Source organism: Oncorhynchus mykiss, chromosome 8, assembly GCF_013265735.2.
Source record: "Oncorhynchus mykiss isolate Arlee chromosome 8, USDA_OmykA_1.1, whole genome shotgun sequence".
NCBI lineage: Eukaryota > Metazoa > Chordata > Actinopteri > Salmoniformes > Salmonidae > Oncorhynchus > Oncorhynchus mykiss.
The window spans coordinates 56,884,964-56,908,641 of NC_048572.1; the positions used below are offsets into that span (position 1 = coordinate 56,884,964).

Consider the following 23,678-nt stretch of genomic DNA (forward strand, 5'->3'; position numbering starts at 1 on the left):
CTGTATACCCTCCACTACACCACTGGGCCTTTGTGTTTTAGAAAAAGTGCACTCCTACGTTAGTGCACTGGTATTAGGGTTGCTGTCCTTTTGGAATCAGGAACCTGTCACACACTGAAATCCTATAGGACAGACATGTCTATAATAGATATAAAGGCTGTTAAGATATTCATGTTTCAAGAAAGGAGTGTATATATTTGGGCTGGAGAAGCAGTTTTATGCGGAGACTTAATGGAAGCTGATAATTCTGAGTTTTTGCTCCGCTGGTCTCGGTTGGTCTCTGGGAAAAAAATTACAAGTCCTCACTGCCTGAGACAGAGTCAAGACCGAGTACAAATGTATCCGACACCGAGACAAGACCGAGACACTGAATGTGGGCTCGAGACCGGACTCGAGTACTACAACACTGGTAGTAGTGGTCCGATTTTGACAGAAAGCATACACTATGATTCATCATGATCCATATGCAGGCGTACCCCTTGATTTATTCCACATGTTGTTGTGTTACAGCCTGAATTCAAAATTAATACAATATTTTTTTTATCTCTCACCCATCTGCACACAATACCCCAAAATGATAAAGTGAAAACATGTTTTTTGAAATTTTAGCAAATGTATTGAAAAGGAAGAGATATATAATTTACATAAAGTATTCACACCCCCTGAGTCAATACCTTGTAGATGCATCTTTGGCACTAATTACAGCAGTCTTTCCATATCCCTCAGGTAAAGAAGCCGGATGTGGAGGTCCTGGGCTGGCGTGGTTACACTTGGTCTGCGGTTGTGAGGCCGGTTGGACGTACTGCCAAATTTTCTAAAACGACGTTGGAGGCGGCTTATGATAGAGACATGAACATTCTGTTCTCTGGCAACAGCTCTGGTGGATAATCCTGAAGTCAACATGCCAATTGCACGCTCCCTCAAAACTTGAGACATCTGTGGCATTATATTGTGTGACAAAACTGCACATTTTAGAGTGGCCTTTTATTGTCCCCAGCACAAGGTGCACCTGTGTAATGACCATGCTGTTTAATCAGCTTCTTGATATCCCACACCTGTCAGGTGGATGGATTTACTTGGCAAAGGAGAAAGGCTCACTTACAGGGACATTAATGCATTTGTGCACAAAATTGTATAGAAATAAGCTTTTCGTGTGTATGCAACATTTCTAGGATATCTAATTTCAGCTCATGAAACATGGGACCAGCACTTTACATGTTGCTTTTATATTTTTGATCAGTATAGATACAATTCATTTAGAAATTCGTCAAGAATAACACAAAAAAAGTATCTATTTCCATTGTGGTCCTAGTTCGAACATAAACATGTCTCACATTTACAGCTAATCTATCTAATTCCAAAAATATTATGGTGTACCATGGTCCAAATACTATAGTATTACTATATTTATATACTACTTACTAGTTTCAAGTTTTAATATCACGTGCACAAGTACAGTGAAATGCCTTTTTTGCAAGCTCTAAACATATAAATGCAGTAAATCAATCAGTTCCAGTACCATATTTACAGTGTGCAGTGATACTGGAGTGATTGAGGTAGATATGTATAGGGGTAAGGTGAATAGGCATCTGGATATATGATAAACACAGTAGCATCAGCGTATTTGATGATTGTATGTGAGTGGGTGAGCGTGTGTGTAGAGTCAGTATAAATGTACCAGTCAAAATTTGACACACCTACTCATTCAAGGGTTTTTCTTTATTTTTACTATTTTCTGCATTGTAGAATAATAGTGAAGACATCAAAACTATGAAATAACACACATGGAATCATGTAGTAACCCAAAAAATTGTTAAACAAATCAAAATATATTTTATATTTGAGATACTCTTGGCATTACCTCAACCAGCTTCATGAGGAAGGCTTTTCCAACAGTGTTGAAGGAGTTCCCACATATGCTGGGTACTTGTTGGCTGCTTTTCCTTCACTCTGCGGTCCAACTCATCCCAATTGGGTTAAGGTCGGGTGATTGTGGAGGCCAGGTCATCTGATTTTTATTTATTTAACTAGGCAAGTCAGTTATGAACAAATTCTTATTTACAATGATGGCCTAGGAAGAGTGGGTTAACCTCCTTGTTCAGGGGCAGAATGATAGCTTTTTACCTTGTCAGCTTGGGGATTTGATCTAGCAACCTTTTGGTTACTGGCCCAACACTCTAGGCTACCTGCCGCCCCCAGCACTCCATCACTCTCCTTCTTGGTCAAATAGCCCTTACAAAGCCTGGAGGTGTGTTGGGTCATTGTCCTGTTGAAAAACAAATAATAGTCCCACTAAGCGCAAACCAGATGGGATGGCGTATCACTGCTGAATGCTGTGGTAGCCATGCTGGTTAAGTGTGCCTTGAATTGTAAATAAATCACAGTGTCACTAGCAAAGCACCCCCACACCATCACACTTCCTCCTCCATGCTTCACGGTGGGAACCACACTTGCGGAGATCATCCGTTCACCTACTCTGCGTCTCACAAAAGAGGCAGATGTTCGTGAACAGGTCATAGTCAGGCAGGTACAGTACGGCAGAATGGTCAGAACTAGGAAACAGAACTTGAGCAACAGGAAGACGGGAAAGCACACTGGTAAGACCTGACAAGACGAACTGACAACAGAAACAGAACACAGGTTGGCTACGAACACAAAGACAGGAGAAACAGATCAGGGTGTGACACTGTTAATTGAAATGTATTCCAAGTGACTACCTCATAAATCTGGTTGAGAGAATGCCAAGTGTGCCAAGCTGTAACCAAGGGAAAGGGTGGCAACTTTGAATCTCAAATATAAAATATATTTTGATTTGTTTGACACTTTTTTGGTTACTACATTATTCCATATGTGTTATTTCATAGTATTGATGCCTTCACTATTATTCTACAATGTAGAAAATAATCAAAATAAAGAATTGTGTGTGTGAGCAAATTATGAAGTGCGTGAGTGTGCATAAATTAAAAAAACAATGGTCAACTCAGTCCATGTAGCCATTTTAGCCATTGTAGCAGTCTTGTGCCCCCCCTGGTTCCTGTAGTCAACGATCAGCTCCTTGGGCTCACTGATGTGGAAGCCTAGGTTGTTGTTCTGCCACCACACTGCCAGGTCACTTACCCCCTGCCTGTAGTTTGTCTCATCGTTGCCGGTTATCAGGCCTACCACCATCATGTCGTCAGCAAACTTGATGATGACGTTGGAGTCGTGCGTAGCCACGTAGTCGGGGGTGTACAGAGAGTACAGGAGGGGACTAAGCACACACCCCTGTGGGGCCTAAGTGTCCAGGGTCACTGTGGCGGAGGTGATATTACCTACCCTCACCACCTGAGGTCAGCCCGTCAGGAGTTCCAGGTTCCAGTTGCAGAGGGAGGTGTTCAGTCCCAGGGTCCTAAGCTTGGTGATGAGCTTGGAGGGGACAATGGTGTTGAATGCTGAGCTATAGTCAATGAACAGCATTCTCACATACGTATTCCTCTTATCTAGGTGGGTGAAGGCCACGTGAAATGCAATTGAGATTGCGTCGTCTATGGATCTGTTGGGGCGGTATGCAAATTGGACTGGGTCCTAGCGTTTCTGGGATGATGGAGTTGATGTGTGCCATAACCAGCCTCTCAAAGCACTTCATGATTAGAGATGTGAGTGTTACAAGACGGTAGTCATTGTGGCATCAATCCTTTGAGTTCTTGGGAACAGGAAGGATGGTGGTCATCTTAAAACATGTGGCGATTACAGACTGAGACAAGGAGAGGTTGAAAATTACAGTGAATGTGCCTGTCAGTTGTTCTGCGCATTCTCTCAGAACTCGAATACCGTCGTGGCCTTGCGGGTGTTGAACCGATTAAAGACTTTTACAGACTTTACTGTAGTAGCCATGTCTGCAAAAACACTACAGTGAATACTGTAGTATACTATAGTAATGTCCACAAAACCACTACAGAAAATACTACACTATACTACAGGCATGTCAGCAAAAACACTATGGTAACAGTTAAAATGTAGTCCCGTTTGGGGCTACCCCCCTGAATTCTGTACAATATACTGTACTTCCATGGTTGGTTTCATTGACTCTCCTCTTTAACTGCCCCTAATTGACCCATTTTTAGTTACATCTTCCGAGTCTGTCGGAGAGGTTTAATTGAGCAAAGTGAGGTGTAGAATCACTGATCTACAAATAGTATTCCCTGCCAAATAATAGCTTTTGTGCGATTTAAGATTTACAGAGCTACACCTCCCCTGGCTTAGGCAATCCCCCTGCCAAACACACATGCACAACCAGACATTGATTGGAGACAGCTTGTCAATTACAGAACATTTCATAGGATTTCTTACCTACAGCAACGCTAGTGGATAATGGTGGAAATACCAGTAAAAGCACAGTGCCTCAAAAAGTGCCCCCAAACTTCTGGCCCTATATATAGGTTACTCCATGGGAATGGGGGCAGGTTATTCTGTGGTAAACAGTCAGTTGTCTGTCTCTGCCTTGTCCTGTCCTGCTGTCTGCTGGCCCCATACATGCCGGTGAGTGCTGTGTTGAGAGGGGGTTTGATTTATGTGTGAATGTGTGACAGAGAGAGAGGGGACTAGATGTTTACTGGTATGATCAAGGATCAGTCTTGAGTCATTGAATCAGTGTAGCCATCAGGTCTTCATGGTGATAAAAGCGGTTGGTCACTAAATCCGGCGAAAAACTAGAACCATGAAAAAACAGCTAGCTGGAGCTCCTCTGAGTGGTTGGCTTCGGAGCCCTCACCCGCTATGTTTTTAATGCTGATTGGTTTTGGTTCATCCCACTATAGTGGTGTCTGCTTAGAACTTGATGTTGAGGCCCATAACTATACCCTTGTCTGTCACTACCACACATATGCAAACACAGCTGTTTCATATGGTGCTTTCATGATAAATGGGAATAAGGTAAAATCATGATGTCAGTGACCTTTAGGTTGTAAAGGAGCTCTAGAAAGATGCCCGAGTTTCCGACTTGGAATTCCGAGTTGGATGACCGCTGAAAACAAGCTCCGACTGGAAAAATTAGTGTTTTCTTCCAAGTTCCTAGTTGTCTTGAATGCACTGAAGTCGGAAGTCAGCGACTTCTGTGTTCCCAGTTGTTTTGAACGCGGCAATAGTTCTTCATGTGATTGTGATTATGCCATTTGACGCCCAAAACACTTGGGTTTAGGAAACAGCATGCGAACTGTCCATCAGCACAACACTTTCTTCTTCTTGCAGCGGCATGTAAACACAGGCACTAACGTGAGGTGTCGGGGGCGAAGCCTTGGAAAGCGTCCAAGTTCCCTTATTGGTTGGATGAATCAGATTGAGAGGGCTGGCATTTTGTACACATGGTATGATTGTACAAAGGCGGAATGAGGTGAAACATGCACCCCTACACCCATAGAAATGAGTATAGGTTTTTGGCTTACAATCCTTTCAGGTGATGTAATAGGGCCATATCACCATTGAAATTACTTGACACACAGGCATGGCATTGAAAATAGCTATGCCCACATGACTTACACGTGGGAGAGCTGTAACACTGCAGTCTAATAGCATAAAACACTCGAGGTAGTGCTGTATGAGATGCTCTTCAGCAGGCTCCACTCATTAGTTGACTAATAGACAACATTTTTTGGAGTTGTACGCATCCTTACTGGCCTACCAAGCAAAAAAAAGCAGTAACTGTGCATTTGGTCAAAAAGTAGTTATTTACTTTTTTTGTACATTAAATACATGCTTTATCATGTGGATAAATATCCCGCCTCCATTGTGTTGTGTTATGGAGAACATTTGGGGTCATGTTTTCAGTAACTGCAAAAAGCTACAGCAAAACCAAGGAAAAAGGTAGTAACTGCCATCACACGTGAGTTACTGCCTTTTACCTTGGTGTCACTGAGCTTTGTGCTGCAGTGTCTACGGTTGACCTTGGTATTAGTTATTGTTCTTCGCTGACACAAGTGTCAAACTATATGACACTGACAGCCACATACAAATAAACATATTAACACCAGTTTGTGTTAAGAACAATCGTCATGGAAACGTATTCCAGTGGGTGTATCAAGCAAGAAGGCAGTAGGGACAAAGGTCATGTCAGAGGTCAGGGTCAATTTAATAAAAAATGACCTCATACTAAGACATAAAGATAACCATATCTCCAATGACCTGCCACCAATTCATTTGGCTGGACAATATATATTTTTTCTCAGTTTCACTCTATGAGCAGTTATTGCTCTTTTGCTTAGTGGGGCAGACTACAGTAGCTAGATTTCTTTACAACACATTCCATCTATCCATTTAACATAGGAATGGTATGAAACACAAATCCTTAGAGATTCAACTTTTGAACCTGAGACCTTCGATTTCTTAATTGTTTCCGTAGAAATGACTATGGATGGTGTAACACACATTTGGGTGCAACGGGGTTCATAAAGTATCAACCGAACACTGGTATTGCCTACCTCCCATGGTTCACATGACCTGCTCACCTGTTGGCAAAATACCCTATAACTAGGACCTTGAGTTTTGCCTGGCCAGTTCATTTGATCAGGCAGAACTCCTGGCTCTACTTATAAGATGTCTATTTATATGGAGCCTTGCCAACAGCTAAAACCTGACTGGGTGACTGCGGCCCTAAAGTGATAGTGCAGGGAACCTCATAATGGTTAACATTGGGAATAGTAGGCTTATCGAAAAAAACAGACCTTTTAGGCCTTTTCCCCCTCCAGTTAAGCGCTGCCTCACAGAAAGCTCCATTATTTTCACCACTTCACACACAACTGCGGCTCTGAAGCTCAGTGGAGGAGACTCCACGATGGTGGCGGTGACAGAGCGTTTCTGAGTTAAGGAGTCTGTCAGCTCTTTACTCAGAGCTAAACGTCTCCTCTCTGTTTCGCACGGCGAACGGGCTTCGGCTAAGCTGCCGCAGTTGAGTAGAATGACTCAAAGGCTTCAAAGGCAGCAGGCGGTTCTCTACTGTGTGTGGAGGAGTGCAGGAGGAGAGAAGCTTCCAAATCCAATACCAAATCCAGAGATGTTAGAGTGAAGTCCAAAGCCTCCCTTTTTATCTCACTGGCCCGGTCGGGCCAGTTGGCCAACAATCTACCATTCCGCACACAGACATGGTGTAGTTTTTAAATGCATTGGGGTCATACAGGGCCTATACGTTGGCATGCTTCTCTCTATATTAAGCTATTAATAGGCTACATTTGGTTATTCTGATATCAATATATGTACAAAAATTTGTAGACACCCCTTGAAATTAGTGGATTTGGCTATTTCAGCCACACACGTTGCTGGCAGGTGTATAAAATCGAGCGTTGCTGGCAGGTGTATAAAATCAGAATTTATAGATCTGTCATTCTCATTCAAAGAAAGTATATGAAGCGGTAGATCTGTTCTTTGTGCGTTATTTCTATGCTTCCCGTTCTTATGTTTCATTTTTGCATCTTTTACTTTCACTTTTGTACACTAGCTTCAAACAGCAGAAGATACAATATTTTTGGTCATGGAAACAATATTTCACGGCGGTTTAGATGTTACAGTGATTATCTACACCCCTCATTGTCAAACACTCATATTTACTGTCTTGGCAACTGTCCTGTTCCAGATTCTAGGCCATCTAAAAGGTACCCTAGAAGTATCCTGGCAGCACACTAGCAGACAGACACTAACCATTTGTGACTCAAGGGTGAGGCTAAGGTCATGCTTGGTCTTGCTGGAGATCATACTGTTTTTAAAACAACCAGTTGTGGGGGATGAAGATTGGAAATGCTTAATCATATTACTATATAATACTATAATCATATTGTCTATCTAGCAGTTGTAGTTTTAAAGTATGGGTATGTGCGTTCATACTCACCCCTTAGTGAAACATGTTCGGGTGTGGTGACTAGACTTGTGGTTAAAAACATCTGACAGACCGACCGTTTTATCTTGGAGGTTTCACCACCCAATTACAATAGGATAAATAATCTGAGGGTGAGCACTTTCATTCAATGCGAGGGGGGGGGGGGGGGGTCCATCAGTGATGTTTCACTGTGTAACCTCGTGGTTCAAGTGTTGATTAACCCCCTAGAGTCAATTGATGCATCGGTGAATCAATCTAAGTAACACCATCAAAATCCGTCGGTTTAAGATTAAGATACAGTATCTTTTTTTTGCATTGAACGGCATCTCAATCCTGCGCATTCATCCGCCTGTTGCACTTCTGCATCTGCGGTAAAACGTGGCAGAGCTAGAGTGGTGTTTATCAGACCATGAGACGAAAATCGGTCTTCTCATGAAAACGATTGCGGCATCCGAATGGTTTGATCTACAAACTAATGTGACCCCACTGTGGAAAGGGGAGATTCTCACAAACACGATGGTGGTGTCACGGGACTCGTCTGAAGATACAAGTACCATGTAAAAAAAATGAATGGAAGTATAAAGGTAGTTTTGTGCTTACCCAAAAAAGGGGCTATGGGGAGAAATATTATGTATACAGTTGAAATCGGAAGTTTACATACACCTTAGCCAAATACATTTTAACTCAGTTTTTCACAATTCCTGACATTTAATCTTAGTGAAAATTCCCTGTTTTAGGTCAGTTAGGATCACCACTTTATTTTAAGAATGTGAAATGTCAGAATAATAGTAGAAAGAATGATTTATTTCAGCATTTATTTCTTTCATCACATTCCCAGTGGGTCAGAATTTAACATACACTCAATTAGTATTTGGTAGCATTGCCTTTAAATTGTTTAACTTGGGTCAAACGTTTCGGGTAGCCTTTTCACAAGCTTCCCACAATAAATTGGGTGAATTGTGGCCCATTCCTCCTGACAGAGCTGGTGTAACTGAGTCAGGTTCATAGGCCTCCTTGCACGCACACGCTTTTTCAGTTATGCCAACAAATTTCATATGGGATTGAGGTCAGGGCTTTGTGATGGCCACTCCAATAATTAAGCCATTTTGCCACAACTTTGGAAATATGCTTGGGGTCATTGTTCATTTGGAAGACCCATTTGCGACCAAGCTTTAACTTTCTGACGGATGTCTTGAGATGTTGCTTCAATGCCTGTTCCCTCCAGCGTCTTCACAAGGTCCTTTGCTGTTGTTCTGGGATTGATTTGCACTTTTAGCACCAAAGTACATTCATCTCTAGGAGACAGAACGCATCTCCTTCCTGAGCGGTATGACGGCTGCGTGGTCCCATGGTGTTTATACTTGTGTACTATTCTTTGTACAGATGAACGTGGTACCTTCAGGCATTTGGAAATTGCTCGCAAGGATTGACCAGACTTGTGGAGGTTTACAATTATTTTTCTGAGGTCTTGGCTTATTTCTTTTGATTTTCCCATGATGTCAAGCAAAGAGACACTGAGTTTGAAGGTAGGCCTTGAAATACATCCACAGGTACATCTCCAATTTACTCAAATTATGTCAATTAGCCCATCAGAAGCTTCTAAAGTCATGACATAATTTTCTGTAATTTTCTAAGCTGTTTATAGGTACAGTCAACTTAGTGTATGTAAACTTCTGACCCACTGGAATTGTGATACAGTGAATTAAGGGAAATAATCTGTCTGTAAACAATTGTTGGAAAAATGACTTGTGTCGTGCACAAAGTAGATGTCCCAACTGACTTGCCAAAACTATAGTTAGTTAACAAGACATTTGTGGAGTGGTTGAAAAATGAGTTTTAATGACTCCAACCTAAGTGTATGTAAACTTCCGAATTCAACTGTGTGTGTATGTATATATATACACAGTGGGGCAAAAAAGTATTTAGTCAGCCACCAATTGTGCAAGTTCTCCCACTTAAAAAGATGAGAGAGGCCTGTAATTTTCCTAGGTACACTTCAACTATGACAGACAAAATGAGAAAATTTTTTTCCAGAAAATCACATTGTAGGATTTATTATGAATTATTATAAGTATTTGGTCACCTACAAACAAGCAAGATTTCTGGCTCTCACAGACCTGTAACTTCTTCTTTAAGAGGCTCCTCTGTCCTCCACTCGTTACCTGTATTAATGGTACCTGTTTGAACTTGTTATCAGTATAAAAGACACCTGTCCACAACCTCAAACAGTTACACTCCAAACTCCACTATGGCCAAGACCAAAGAGCTGTCAAAGGACACCAGAAACAAAATTGTAGACCTGCACCAGGCTGGGAAGACTGAATCTGCAATAGGTAAGCAGCTTGGTTTGAAGAAATCAACTGTGGGAGCAATTATTAGGAAATGGAAGACATACAAGACCACTGATAATCTCCCTCGATCTGGGGCTCCACGCAAGATCTCACCCCGTGGGGTCAAAATGATCACAAGAACGGTGAGCAAAAATCCCAGAACCACACAGGGGGGACCTAGTGAATGACCTGCAGAGAGCTGGGACCAAAGTAACAAAGCCTACCATCAGCAAGGGCATTGAAGATTAAACGTGGCTGGGTCTTTCAGCATGACAATGATCCCAAACACACCGCCCGGTCAACGGAGTGGCTTTGTAAGAAGCATTTCAAGGTCCTGGAGTGGCCTAGCCAGTCTCCAGATCTCAACCCCATAGAAAATCTTTGGAGGGAGTTGAAAGTCCGTGTTGCCCAGCAACAGCCCCAAAACATCACTGCTCTAGAGGAGATCTGCATGGAGGAATGGGCCAAAGTACCAGCAACAGTGTGTGAAAACCTTGTGAAGACTTACAGAAAACGTTTGACCTCTGTCATTGCCAACAAAGGGTATATAACAAAGTATTGAGATAAACTTTTGTTATTGACCAAATACTTATTTTCCACCATAATTTGCAAATACATTCATTCATTAAAAACAATGTGATTTTCTGGATTTTTTTTCTCATTTTGTCTGTCATAGTTGAAGTGTACCTATGATGAAAATTACAGGCCTCTCATCTTTTTAAGTGGGAGAACTTGCACGATTGGTGGCTGACTAAATACTCTTTGCCCCACTGTATATATATATATTTCCATGAGCTTTCTTATATCTCCTAGACATAAGACAAACACTTCAAAACCTTGTTTCTTATGATGGCAAAAAATACAGATTTTTTTTGACTATTTATGAATGTGTTTCTCTTGGCTATAGTAGTAAAGGCCAAATTCGATATTTTTATACCTAAAGGGGTCCTACAATTCAAACTCAAATAGCTAAATGATCTATAGTATGAATGTATGAACTGTATTTGAAAGATGAGGAAATCTGTCCTTTCCACATTGGTTTTAGATTAGATCACTTCGTCTCTGAACTCGGGGAGTAACAATTTACATAAAGAAACTGCATTACCCACAACGAATCACTCTCCTGCCATATCCCACAGCCTTTTAAACCTGGAACATGAACAGTGGAGATAGGAGTAACTGTAAACAGACTCTTTTTCAGTTTTACATACTAGCTCAGGTTCATTGTATTGTCAGTGGAGCGATACATAGAAGCATGGAAAATACATCTTGACAGCTTTTCGCTTTATAGGACCGCACAAGGAAGGTGATATTGGTGACCTCTGATCTATGAGCTAACATCAACAGACTACACTGACTAACATGGGTACTCTTCTGATCCTCCAGCGGTTAGATGGGTGATGTAACGGTAACCATAAGTATTGTAGTACAGAAAATGAACAGAGCTTAGTGTTTCCTCATCAAATATAATTTTAATGAAATAATACTCACATTTTTCAACGTAGATGGCAAAACAAGACATTTATTAAAATAATGCAAAATAACATTGAAAACAATTAATTGCCTTAAATTTTGAAGTACTGTAACAGTTCCAACCCCCATATACTGAACCATGTATGTCATCATAACAACGTCATACACATTTGATGATGAACAGGGTTTGACGCAGTCTCACAGTCAAGCCCAGAGAGAAGACTGAACAATGTAGTAAGTTAGCTTGACAGGCGCCCTCTTGACAAAAATCAATTAAAAAAAAATTGTATGTACATTTTCTTACAGCATTTACACAGATCTTAAAGAAAAGCCAGTACCACAAAATCCAACTGTCAATAAGAACATTATGGACAACAAACTAAACAGATGCAAAAACCACGTAATGCTGAATGGTTTCATGATGCTGCCTGAATGTTATCACCATAGTAATGCTGAGAGAGGGGTTAAGCTGGGGTTTCCCCAGGAAGGGGGCAGGGTCTGGGTCTGGAATGTACCAAACAAACTCTCCTGGTACCAAAGGGGTGAGGCAGGTTTGGACTGTACCATGCTTCCACAGTCCTTTTTTCAGGGGAGTTTTTTTCCACACACAAAGCTCAGATGCATCAGAGAGAATTATCAGACTAAAGACTGGTTACACACTGAAGCGCTGCATTCACACCCGTATGGCTTCCAGGCTTAGTGTTGTTCAGAACGTAAGGACATTAAGAAGACACACCTAAAAAGAGCTGGCATCATAATGCTGGTCTAAACAGAGAAAGCAAAACGATGAGAGAGCTGCGCTGCTCGAAGAGACGGCACTGAACGGCAGCCATCTTGAAAAAGGCTATTTTTTCCTAAACCTGCTGCTTTAGCTGGAGGCCGCATTGGCGGGTTGGGTGAAAGGAGTCATGCAGATTCAGAGGACAACAAACACTGAACGCGAAAGCGACCGCAAGAGCCATCCACGGGTGCCTTGCCAGATCAATACATTGACATTCATAGAGATTCAGTGCGCAAGTGTCCAAAGACCTTCATTGCATCGGTAGTATATATATTTTTTAGTTTGTTTCTTCCCTCAGTTTTAGACATGAGATACTTTCTGCGACTCGCGTGCCTGTTTGATGCTGTACAGCCATTTGATGACGCGGGCGTTGCGTTCTACGGCCGAGATCCCGTAAGGCACGCGTTCGCTCGCATCTTCCTCCTCGTCCGTCATGTCCTCGTTGCTGTGCCGTGATTGGTCGCAGTCCGAGCTGATCATGCTGGCGCTGCGGAAGTTGAGTGAGATGATGTCGGAGTTGGCACGGGCGAAGCTCTCTACGCCCACACTCTCCAGCTCCTCGGGGTCCAGCCCACAGTAGTTAAAGAAGCGCTCCACGTCGGCGCCGGCTCGTGCGTAACGGTCGCTCAGGTCCGACTTGGAGCGATGCAGGGATGGCCGGCGGGCCACAGAGCTCCCCAGCTCTAGCTCCAACTGCTCAGCTGGAGCGGCAGAGGAGGGCAGCGTGGGGTTGGCTTCCCTCTCAGAGGCTTGGGGGGCGTTGTCGCAGAGAGGGGCAAGGACTTTGGGGCTGGGTTTGGGGGGTAAGGGAGGTGCGGAGCTGCTGCTACTTCGGGCCGCCCTTAGTGGCTTACCGTTGCATAGCCTGCGGATGTCGGAGGAGCTGTGGGAGGCGTGGAGGGGTGAACGATCGCCCTCACCCCGCTCCTCCAACAGGCGGCGGCTGAGGTTCAAGTTGCTCCCCTGGGCGTTGCCCCCATGTGGGCTCCGTCGGCCAGGTACAGGGGGAGGCACCTTAAGGGACTCGGAGAAGGAACGGAGGCTGGTGGGCTCAGAGCAGTCCGTTGTGGTGGGGATGGAGCGGTGGGGGGCCCAGCTCCTGGCCCCGGGCTTTAGAGTAGCGCTCTTAGTGTGGCCCTCAGAGGTCGAGCCGGAGCTGTTCAGGAGGTTCTTAAGGATCTCCAGGTTGAGGTTCTCCCGTTTGCTGGTGGTGGTGCATGTGTCTGACTTGGAGTTGTTGTTGGATGCCTTGAGGTCCACCCCACCACCACCGCCCCCATTCGCCCCTCTCTTAGCCACGGCAGGACAGACAGGCGGCCTGGCCAGCAGTGGGGGCTTAACAGGCTCCTGCTTGGCGTTGATGACCTCCTGGCTCTTGACGTACTTCGACTTGTCCGCCTCCAGCCGCTCCACAGCGCTCAGCCGCTTAGGGTTGGGCTCCACCTGGCGCCGGAAGTAGTCGGGCCCTTTGTTGAGTATGCGCAGGGGGACGGTGGAGGCAAAGGCCGCCCCGTGGCCGGGGGGCTTGCTATCTGCCAGCGGCGTCAGGGTCTCGGTGGGCATGTCTGGGTGGCTCGGGGTGGCCGCCGTGGTGGCTGACGCGGGGGGTGGCTCTGCTGCTGCGCGTAGGGCAGCCTGCAGGCACGCACATGAAGCCAGGCGAGCGGAGAATGGGGGCCGTCTCCACTGGCCTTCAACAGCCAGGTCTCATCCCCACAGAGCATCAATCAGCCCCTACTGCTGCCCTGCTCCTACTGCCCCACAGCCTGCCTGCCCCAGGGTGGAGCGACAGAGAGAGAGAGAAACAAGAGGAGTGAGAGAGAGGGAGAGTGGGGAGAAGGGAGAGGCTGAGGGAGAGTGGGGAGAAGTGAGAGGCAGAGGGAGAGTGGGGAGAAGTGAGAGGCAGAGGGAGAGTGGGGAGAAGTGAGAGGCAGAGGGAGAGTGGGGAGAAGTGAGAGGCAGAGGGAGAGTGGGGAGCAGTGAGAGAGAGGGAGAGTGGGGAGCAGTGAGAGAGAGGGAGAGTGGGGAGCAGTGAGAGAGAGGGAGAGTGGGGAGCAGTGAGAGAGAGGGAGAGTGGGGAGCAGTGAGAGAGAGGGAGAGTGGGGAGCAGTGAGAGAGAGGGAGAGTGGGGAGCAGTGAGAGAGAGGGAGAGTGGGGAGCAGTGAGAGAGAGGGAGAGTGGGGAGCAGTGAGAGAGAGGGAGAGTGGGGAGCAGTGAGAGAGAGGGAGAGTGGGGAGCAGTGAGAGGCAGAGGGAGAGTGGGGAGCAGTGAGAGGCAGAGGGAGAGTGGGGAGAAGTGAGAGGCAGAGGGAGAGTGGGGAGAAGTGAGAGAGAGGGAGAGTGGGGAGAAGTGAGAGAGAGGGAGAGTGGGGAGAAGGGAGAGGCAGAGCGAGTGCAGGAGCAGTGGTCCGGATCAGTAGGCACCGGGGTGTAGGATTGTGGGAAGGAACAACCTCGTCTCACCTCCTTTGTTCGCCCACAACTGGAGGCAGCAGATCTGAAACAAAGAGAGACCAATCGCATTAGGGGATCAGGTGATATCACAGTCATAGCAACAACATGAAGAACATGCATGTACTTGACTGTTGAGGGGTACACACCTATAGGAACACATGCAGACGCAAACATGCACACACACACACACGCAAACGCACACACACAAACACAGAGGGAAATATGCTCCTAGTCAAAAGGAGGAAGGCTGAGTAGAAAAGCATACAGTTAGCCATGTCTTTTCCCTGCATACTGCTCTAACATCGCAAGTGTTATGAAGAACCTCATTGTCTGTCAAAGTGAGGAGTGCGATTATTCCAGCTCTCCCTCAGATACACACGCACACGAGAAAGTGCTGACACAGCCGCCAGTGGTGTGTTTTTTTCCCCACCACAGAGCCAGAGAGAGAAAAGGGACTACGAGAGTGAGATCAGACACAGGAACAGAATGGCAAGAGAAAAGGAATGAGAGACAGAAGAGAGAGATCGAGAAAGTGCAGAGTGAAATATAGACCGAAGAACCTCAAGGATGTTGGGGGGGTGGGGGGATGATAAATAAAAGTAATTACAGTGGCATCAGGGACAGGGCCGTTTGTGTGCCGGCCAATGGACAGGGAAATTGCAGTGACAAAGCAGTTTTATGGACCCACTGTGTGTGTGTGTGTGTGTGCGCACGAGTGTGTGGTTGCGCTGCCTGCGACACGTCATACATTACTGAGGGGGAGGGAGGGAGTCTGGGGCGATGCGGGGCAGACGCCTGGACTGATTCAGTAAAACGTAAAACACATGGCTGGTGGTGGCCCTAATGTCTGGCTTACTAAAGAGTAGATTAATGAGTTCATTACAAAGGCGCAACCTGTACGTTTCACCCTGCCTGGGACTTGTTTGTAAACTGATGGTGTGATGGGGTCCTGGACCGGGGGGGGGGCTTCAATTTACAGAGGCACCGTTTGACTATTCCCGTCTCAAAATCACTGAAATTGACAGTTTTTTTTTTACTGCATAAACTACAACATAATGTAATCGCAATCTGCAAACATGTGACTATCCCCACCCCAACATATCAGCAATTATTTTTTCATAGAAATGCCTGAATCCAATAGCTCTGATTTTACCCAGCCGAATCATTGTGATCATTCACGCTTTCTCATAATCAAATTAATCCAAACGGGATGGGGGTGGGACTATAGTCCCAGACTAGATATAGATCATCCAATACTCACTCCCAATTCCCCCCCCCCCCGCCGTGCGGTGTAGAAACACACCACTACAGCTTATATCCTGACCCGTCAACCACTCAAAGACCTGAAGTGAGCCCGCATCCCTCTATTTAGAAATATAAGTATATTGTTAGGGGCCTGGGGAGTCCCACAGCAATCTGCACAGACATATTTGCAAAACTCAATCCAGCAACGACACAGCTCCAGCCGAGACACGCCATTGGCCACGGGGTAACCGTAGGGACCCAATTTCATCATCTAACGGTAAGACACTCCAGGTAATAAACCGAATTAGGCAAGGCGGCCTGCCTTGCCCATAGGCCCATTGCCCCCACCTACATTTTTTTTCTATCAAATTCGGTTCAATGAAAGACATTTGTTTGGTTAGCCTTGGATACAGATTCAGGGGCCTCAAACCCGGCTATATGAAAACACATAGCAGGACGTCTGAATGAACAGAAACACTGCCAGGCTCAATTTCCTCAAGTCTTGACTATAGATAAGGTCATGGTTAGACCTTAGATCTACAGGACCCTGTAGATAGCCTGTATTATGATGTAAACACAAGAGAGGCATATTAAACTATGACCTATGAATGTTACGGGAGACAGAGGACCATGTAAAACAGCGGGACAACAGGCAACTGATCTCTCATTAGAAGGGGGTGGGTCGGTGGCAGGGCCCATACAATGAGGCTGCAATCTGCCACCACACTGTCTGCAGTCACACACACTACCCCATACTGTAATTAAGGAGCAGGAGGGGGTCAGAGCCAGCACTATACACAGTAATAACAGTGAATGAAGCCAGGCTCTCCTCTACCCAATATACCAAATGACTATGATCCTCCCCCTTGACTACTAGGCTAGTCTTAATAGGATCGGACCCTTTTAAAAAAAATGTTCCTCTAAAATGACATAACCAACTCTAACTGCCTGTAGCTCAGGACCTGAAGCAAGGATATACATATGCTTGATACCATTTTAAAGGAAACACTTTGAAGTTTGTAGAAATGTGAAATTAATGTAGGAGCATATAACACAGGTCTGGTAAAAGATAATACAAACCAAAAATATGCGTTTTCTATCTTTTTTTTTCATCTTTGGGAAAGAGAGAGAAAGGCCATAATATAATATTGCAGTTTTGGCGGAAATTAGATGTTGGCCACAAGATGGCAGCAGTGTGTGCAAAGTTTCAGATTGATCCAGTGAAGCGCTGCAATACAGGCCAATATTTTGTATCAAGTCTGTCCAAATGTGCTGAATTGGTCAATTGATACATTTTCAAGTACATAACTAAAGAGAACATACAAAAATGATATGGTAATACTAAATTTACATTTACACACTCCCAGGAATGTCATACATGGATCATTAGCTTATACACTAACTTTCACACATCTAGATGGCCGGGAAGGGGGGGTGTGGAGCCAGAGACAGCAGGGGTTCATACTGTAGAACTCAGTTCCTACATTTGAATATAAAAAATTATTTTATCAAACAAAACTATGCTACATTTTTATCTCTGGGACCCTCAGGATGACAAATCAGAGCAAGATTACTGAATGTAAGTTAATTCATTTACCTTCAGAGGTGAATGTATCAAACTAGTCGCCATGATACGTTTTTTGTTGTTGTGCACTCTCCTCAAACAATAACATGGTATTGTCACTGTAATAGCTACTGTAAATTGGACAGTGCAGTTTTTAACAATATTTCTATTTATTTATCCTTTATTTAACTAGGCAAGTCAGTTAAAAACAATTTTTTATTTACAATGACGGCCTAGGAACAGTTAACTGCCTTGTTCAGGGGCAGAACGACAGATTGTCAGCTCGGGGATTCGATCTAGCAACCTTTCGGTTACTGGCCCAACGCTCTAATTACTAGGCTACCTGCCGCCACAATGGAATAAGACATGTCTATGTCCTGGAAAGTTTGCTGTTACTTTCAATGTCATGCTAATCACATTAGCGCACGTTAGCTCAACCGTCCCGGTATAGCGACAACAATCCCATAGAGGTTAACCTCTTACCCCTTATCAGCCTTTGGTGGGCTTTTGTCCCCTGACTGCCCTGCAACACTCTCCTTGTTTAGTGGGGGGGGGGGGGGGAGGGGGGGGGGGGGGGAGTGAATTTGTGTTGTATGTACTGTACAGTATATGCATGATGTCATCACAGAGTTCAGTACCTTTTCTCCAGGCATTCAATCAGCATCTAGAGAATAGAGAATGTATGATAATTGTTTTCAATCAGTTACCTACAGTCATGATTCCAGTAATCAAAGCGAAAGTACCTATATCAGATAAGTCCACACACAAATGTGACGCGTGCACACGAACCGCTCTCTCCCCCTCTTCCTATGTCTGAAGATACCGATTCCCCCTAATTAATACCACGTGCCCTGTCTTTCTCCCTAATAGGCCACCTCTATAACAGACTGTCTCCTCCTTGAAAATAAATGAAAGGCCAATAGAAAAACCCCACATAAAGCCAAGAGGTCAAATCCATTGCTGGTTCTGGGAGACAATCCTTTTCTCTTTTCACCCCTAGGCCCTAAACACATGACGGTCATACAAGAGGGTGTTACGTACTATGCAGTCAGGCATTATGGAATGACTGGACTTATATGGCTAGAGGCCCATGTTCAGTTAAATCATGTTATTGTTGTGACGAAGTGAGACGGAGTAAGACTTTCATCCAATATAGCTGCAGGACTAATGCATCATGCACAGGGAAGTACTGAATGCAAAATCCTAACTCATTTCAAAGCAAGGGAGGCCTGGTGGCTGCAGACTACAACGGAAGTACACAATGTTACTACTAGGCTACTCAATTATACTCTAACGAGCTAAAGCACCTTCCTCAATCACTTTGGCTTGATTATAAAACACACGGTCAGCTTTAAGGCGCAAGGGGTTAGACAAATGTTTTGCTGTCGCTAATTCTCAAGACTCAGATGTTTGCAAATCTGTTATGTTTTTAATAATAGAGGTTAATAGGTTTCTCTGCATTCTGATGGTTTTATACTGTTCAATTATATTTCAACAAAAAAGTATTTTTCAGCATTTTCATTCATGTTTGCATTTCCTGCACTAATTTGAGATGATTTTCACACGGCCAAGTAGGGCTGCACGATACTGGCAAACAATCTAAGCCTTATTTTTAACCAAATGTTGCAATTGCCACTGTTGGAATCATGGAAAAATAATGATTATTCTAATTCTATAGTTAGAATATAAGCGGTTACTTTGAATACAGTATTGTTTGACATGATAATGAATGAAAATGCCAGGGAGGACTTACCTTGACAGGGTAGTAACCAAAGTGTTGGTTAGTGTTTCCTTGCGGACCCTATAATCTTTGTCAATATTAAATGCTTTCTCTTAGCTACTCCATGTAGCTAACATATTCATGCATTCCCAATTCCTATTTGAATTAGAAGATACTGTTGCACAAACATGCTGATTTAGGCCTACACCGTTACTGGTATCAGGCTGTATAGCTAGCTACATTTGCTCTGACTCAGTACACTTATTTGATAGCTAGCTAGCTAGCTAGCATGACTTAGCTACAACTTGCTAAGAAGAGACAACCACCATACAACAATGTGTGTGCATTCATGTGTCTGTACCTTCGGGTGTGCATATAGTAAAATACGGCATACCGCCCAGCCCTACCCCCACATAATGACAGTCTCTGTGTTGAGTCATTCAACTGGTGGTTGAACGTTAATAGGGTTCAGAACCCTAACCATCTGTCTATGTCTTGTACACAAATCGGCAACAGACAGCGGAGATGGTGGGCCAAAATACGGGCCAGATTATTCATTAGTCATTTTAAAGTCATTTCAATTCACTTGAATGCAAAAGACACCCTGTGACCCAAAACATGTGTCCTTATTTCCCCAAAATGTTACAGATTTATGCAAGCCTTCCTTCAAGATACCGGGTTTTATTGAATATGTGCTGGCACTGCTTCACTGGACTCCTGACAGAGGTAAGACCCCATCTCCCATCACCTCTGTGTGTGGTTCTCGGGAACATGGTTCAATCCAGCTACAACTTCTCTGAAGTTCACATGCAGATGTTGTTACCACAGGAAACAGGACTGTCATTCCCAGGTTTCTCATCTCAGTGTGGTTAAGGGGGACTGTTTTTTTTAAAGGGGGAGGTTTGTTATTTCTTGGCTCCAGGCCCAGAAAGGTAATTTAGGAATGGGGGATGGGGGGGGGGGGGGGGGGGGGGGGGTCTATGGTAGATTTTTGTGGGTAGAATAGAAAATTGCTTTATTTCCCCCAAAATATTGCAGTGACGGTTATGTCAATACTTTTCAATCTCAATACAAGACTTTGGATGATCTCTATCGCTCTGAGGAGATATTGACGGCAGCCAGGACATTGTGTCCTCGGTCAACAGACACTAAAATAGATCTGTAATAGATCTGTTGTTCTTGTACACTGCAGCTATCCCGTTACATCTTGGCCGTCCCCGCAGCGTAAATAAACGTTCAACCATCCAGTCTGAAAACTGTTTAGAATTTCAGTTAAATCTTACAACAGGGAAAAGACTCTTTCAGGCCTTCTGCTATTTTTAACAAATAAAGGAATCTCAGTCCGTTTAATTTGATGCTCGTTGGAAGAACGGAGCGAAAGCAGGCTAAAAACGTTCCGCGAAATGTGCCAGCGTTTCCATTAAAGCATATTTGTGCTGATACGACTACTAGCAGTCCTATGTTACTTATTTTGGATGTTGAGATAATCGATGCTGACGGTACAGAAGGAGGTAAAGCTATGAATGAATCATCTGTGGTCCGAGGCAAACAGATGTAAAAGGGTAGACAGACAGGGTTTCCTAGAGAGACAGAGAGACAAATACACACGCACCACAGTCTCTATGGGAATAACACATACGCTCACACACCCACACCACACGCGGTGACCCACTTTAAACTGAGTCTCATGTGGCATAGTAGTGAGACTATCGTCCACAATACTGTGTACTACACCAAGTTGATGGATAACATTGTCACTCCTAGTCCCACAGGGTGTTGAGGCTTGGTCCCACTTTAAAACTAACTTACAAAGGCTTTATATAGCATGCATAAAGTCAACAAGACCTTGATTAGAGTTATCAGCAGTGTTAGTGGTGGGCTACACTCTTAGCACCTTTATTTCTATCTAGAACCAAAAAGGGTTCTTTGGCTGTCCCAATAGGAGAACCCTTTGAAGAACCCTTTTTGGTTCCACGTAGAACCCTTTCCACAGAGGGTCCTACATGGAAGAACCCCTTTGGAACCCTTTTTTCTAGGAGTGTAAAACCAAAGCCTACACACCCTGTAGGTCTCCAGTATCAGGACATAGGACTTTTTAATACGTGTACTGTTTGTGTGTAGTGGGGTTATGTGTACTTACACCCTGGGTGATTTGACGACCCTCTCTATCCTAAATGAATTCTGACCATCTCTCCCTCTCCTCTCTACTTCTTGCACGCACAAACCTCCCCCTCCACACACACACACACACACACACACACACACACACACACGCTAGGTGAATGTGATCCCACCATCAGCAGGCCTAACAGCTACTGACAGATATTGCTAATGGGATGGCAGGGGAAGAGGCTGTTTTGGGACAGTTTGTTCAGCACAGACACTTCTTTACAACGCTGCATGCTGCCAGCACATCACCTTTGACAGCTTTATTCACGCCAGCAGTAATGTTAATTTACTCAAACTGGTCTGGGTGAATGCAGAGACTAGTCGGTGTAAGACTAATGGAATCAAACAGTGCATTGCTTAAACTTTACTGCCCCCGTTGGCTAATTCTGCATTTGTTATGGCGGACCACTCTTCTGGAAAAGCATTGAGAGATATCGTATTCTGTCACTCACCACGTTGTAAGAGCGTGTAATGGAGTCGATAGCCTAGATAGTCCATTGCTTATCCATACTGATTTTAAGCCATAAAGACAGACTCATTTGAACACAATTATTTTATTTAACTAGGCAAGTCAGTTAAGAACAAATTCTTATTTACAATGACGGCCTACCAAAAGAGAAAAGGCATCCTGCGGGGACGGGGGCTGGGATTTAAAAATAAATTATAATATAGGACAAAACACACATAACGACAAGAGAGACACCACAACACTAGATAAAGAGAGACCTAAGACAACAACATAGCATGGCAGCAACACATGACAACAACATGGCAGCAGCACAAACATGGTACAAACATTATTGGGCACTGACAACAGCAAAAGGGCAAGGAGGTGACGACAACAATACACAACGTGAAGCAGCCACAACTGTCAGTAAGGGTGTCTACGCAAGTCCCATTCCAATATCATCAAGATGAGCGGACATGCTAGGTCTTCTACTGCATGAATACACCCTCTAAGACACACTAATTAACAATGTTTCATAGCTGCTGTACACCGCATAGCCTAATCAGCACTAGGAAGCAGACTGCACTGTAGATAGGCTATATAGTAATATAGGCCTAGCCCTAACAAGCCTACCAAATCACAAAAGGTAGTCTTATATTTTGTCTGCCCTACACAAAGATCATTTTGTAATTGATAGATCTGGTCCAATAGATGGACTAAGATGAAGTAGTCTAGTTTGAGGGAGGCTGGTGCAGCTGCATACCAGCAGGGGCTGGCAGGCCGGCTGGCTAGACTCAGTTGAATCAGGTGTGTAGGCATGGGTGGACACGGAGATGATGATGGGGCTCACCTGTTCAGAGCTCAGGTGTTGGCAGACTCTGGTCCATTGGGCAACTCTGAGTCCCCCTTGTCCTCCAACCGCTGCAGGTTGTCAGCAGGGGAAACAGCTGTGATAACACATACGTCTGGTTAGATCAGGAAACACTCTTAGGTGACACATAGGCTATATTGTACTAGAGGAATACTCTAGCTCTAAACAGCAAGAAGTAGAATAGTTTTTAATTTAGGCTACTCAACAGATGGTGTGGGACATGGACTCATGTCATTAGACCATGAGGTCTGAAAAATCAAATCGGACAAACTGAGTAAACTAACACTAACGAAATCCAAGAAACTGATAGGTCTATGGGTACAACCAAAGACGATATGAAGAGCGGAAGAAACTGCTTCTCCAATAGAAATCCCTGGTCACGCTGGTAGGTGCTGTCATGGTGACGATGGCTAGCTGCGTTCATCCGCAGAAACATGCCATCGGGTCTAACGGTCGTCTCGTGCCAACCTGCGCATGTGTAGGTGGTCAAATCAAAGCCACTCATTCGATATAACGTTGTTTTTGACGAAAATGAAAACGTGTCAGTTTGTCACTTCCAAGAGGTTGGAGTAATAACATGTTCAACTACTTAAGACATTGGCTGGAATCTAGGTTGAGAAAATGAACAACTAAAGGAACGTTTCACTTCTCTCATTGACTTCCCTAACCTGGTCTGTTTTGGTCTGCTTCGCAAGCGTTCCCGGAAGTCTTGCGAAGTTGCACCTCTGGGTTTAGAAACTCTGTGATATACAACTACTGTGTCTTCATTATCGCAACTCAGTCT

The 23,678-nt window shown here is 44.3% G+C and overlaps 1 protein-coding gene across 7 annotated transcripts in view; it reads right to left on the reverse strand.

Annotated features, from left to right (window-relative positions):
* Nucleotides 1–11,622: 11,622 nt before the first annotated feature.
* Nucleotides 11,623–23,678, reverse strand: part of LOC110530203 (protein FAM110B) — a 50,205-nt gene continuing 38,149 nt past the window's right edge. Inside the window, exons 2-4 of one of the 7 annotated variants that reach the window (XM_036985758.1) lie at nucleotides 22,874–22,970; nucleotides 14,887–14,920; nucleotides 11,623–14,175 (exon numbers count right to left, since the gene is read on the reverse strand). In XM_036985758.1, coding sequence (XP_036841653.1) covers nucleotides 12,725–13,987 — 1,263 coding nt within the window. In that variant the 5' untranslated portion in view covers nucleotides 13,988–14,175; nucleotides 14,887–14,920; nucleotides 22,874–22,970 and the 3' untranslated portion in view covers nucleotides 11,623–12,724. Of the gene's footprint in view, nucleotides 14,195–14,886; nucleotides 14,921–22,873; nucleotides 22,971–23,678 lie in introns of all 7 variants that reach the window. The other 6 variants (XM_036985756.1, XM_036985759.1, XM_036985757.1 and 3 more) reach the window with 6 other exon arrangements.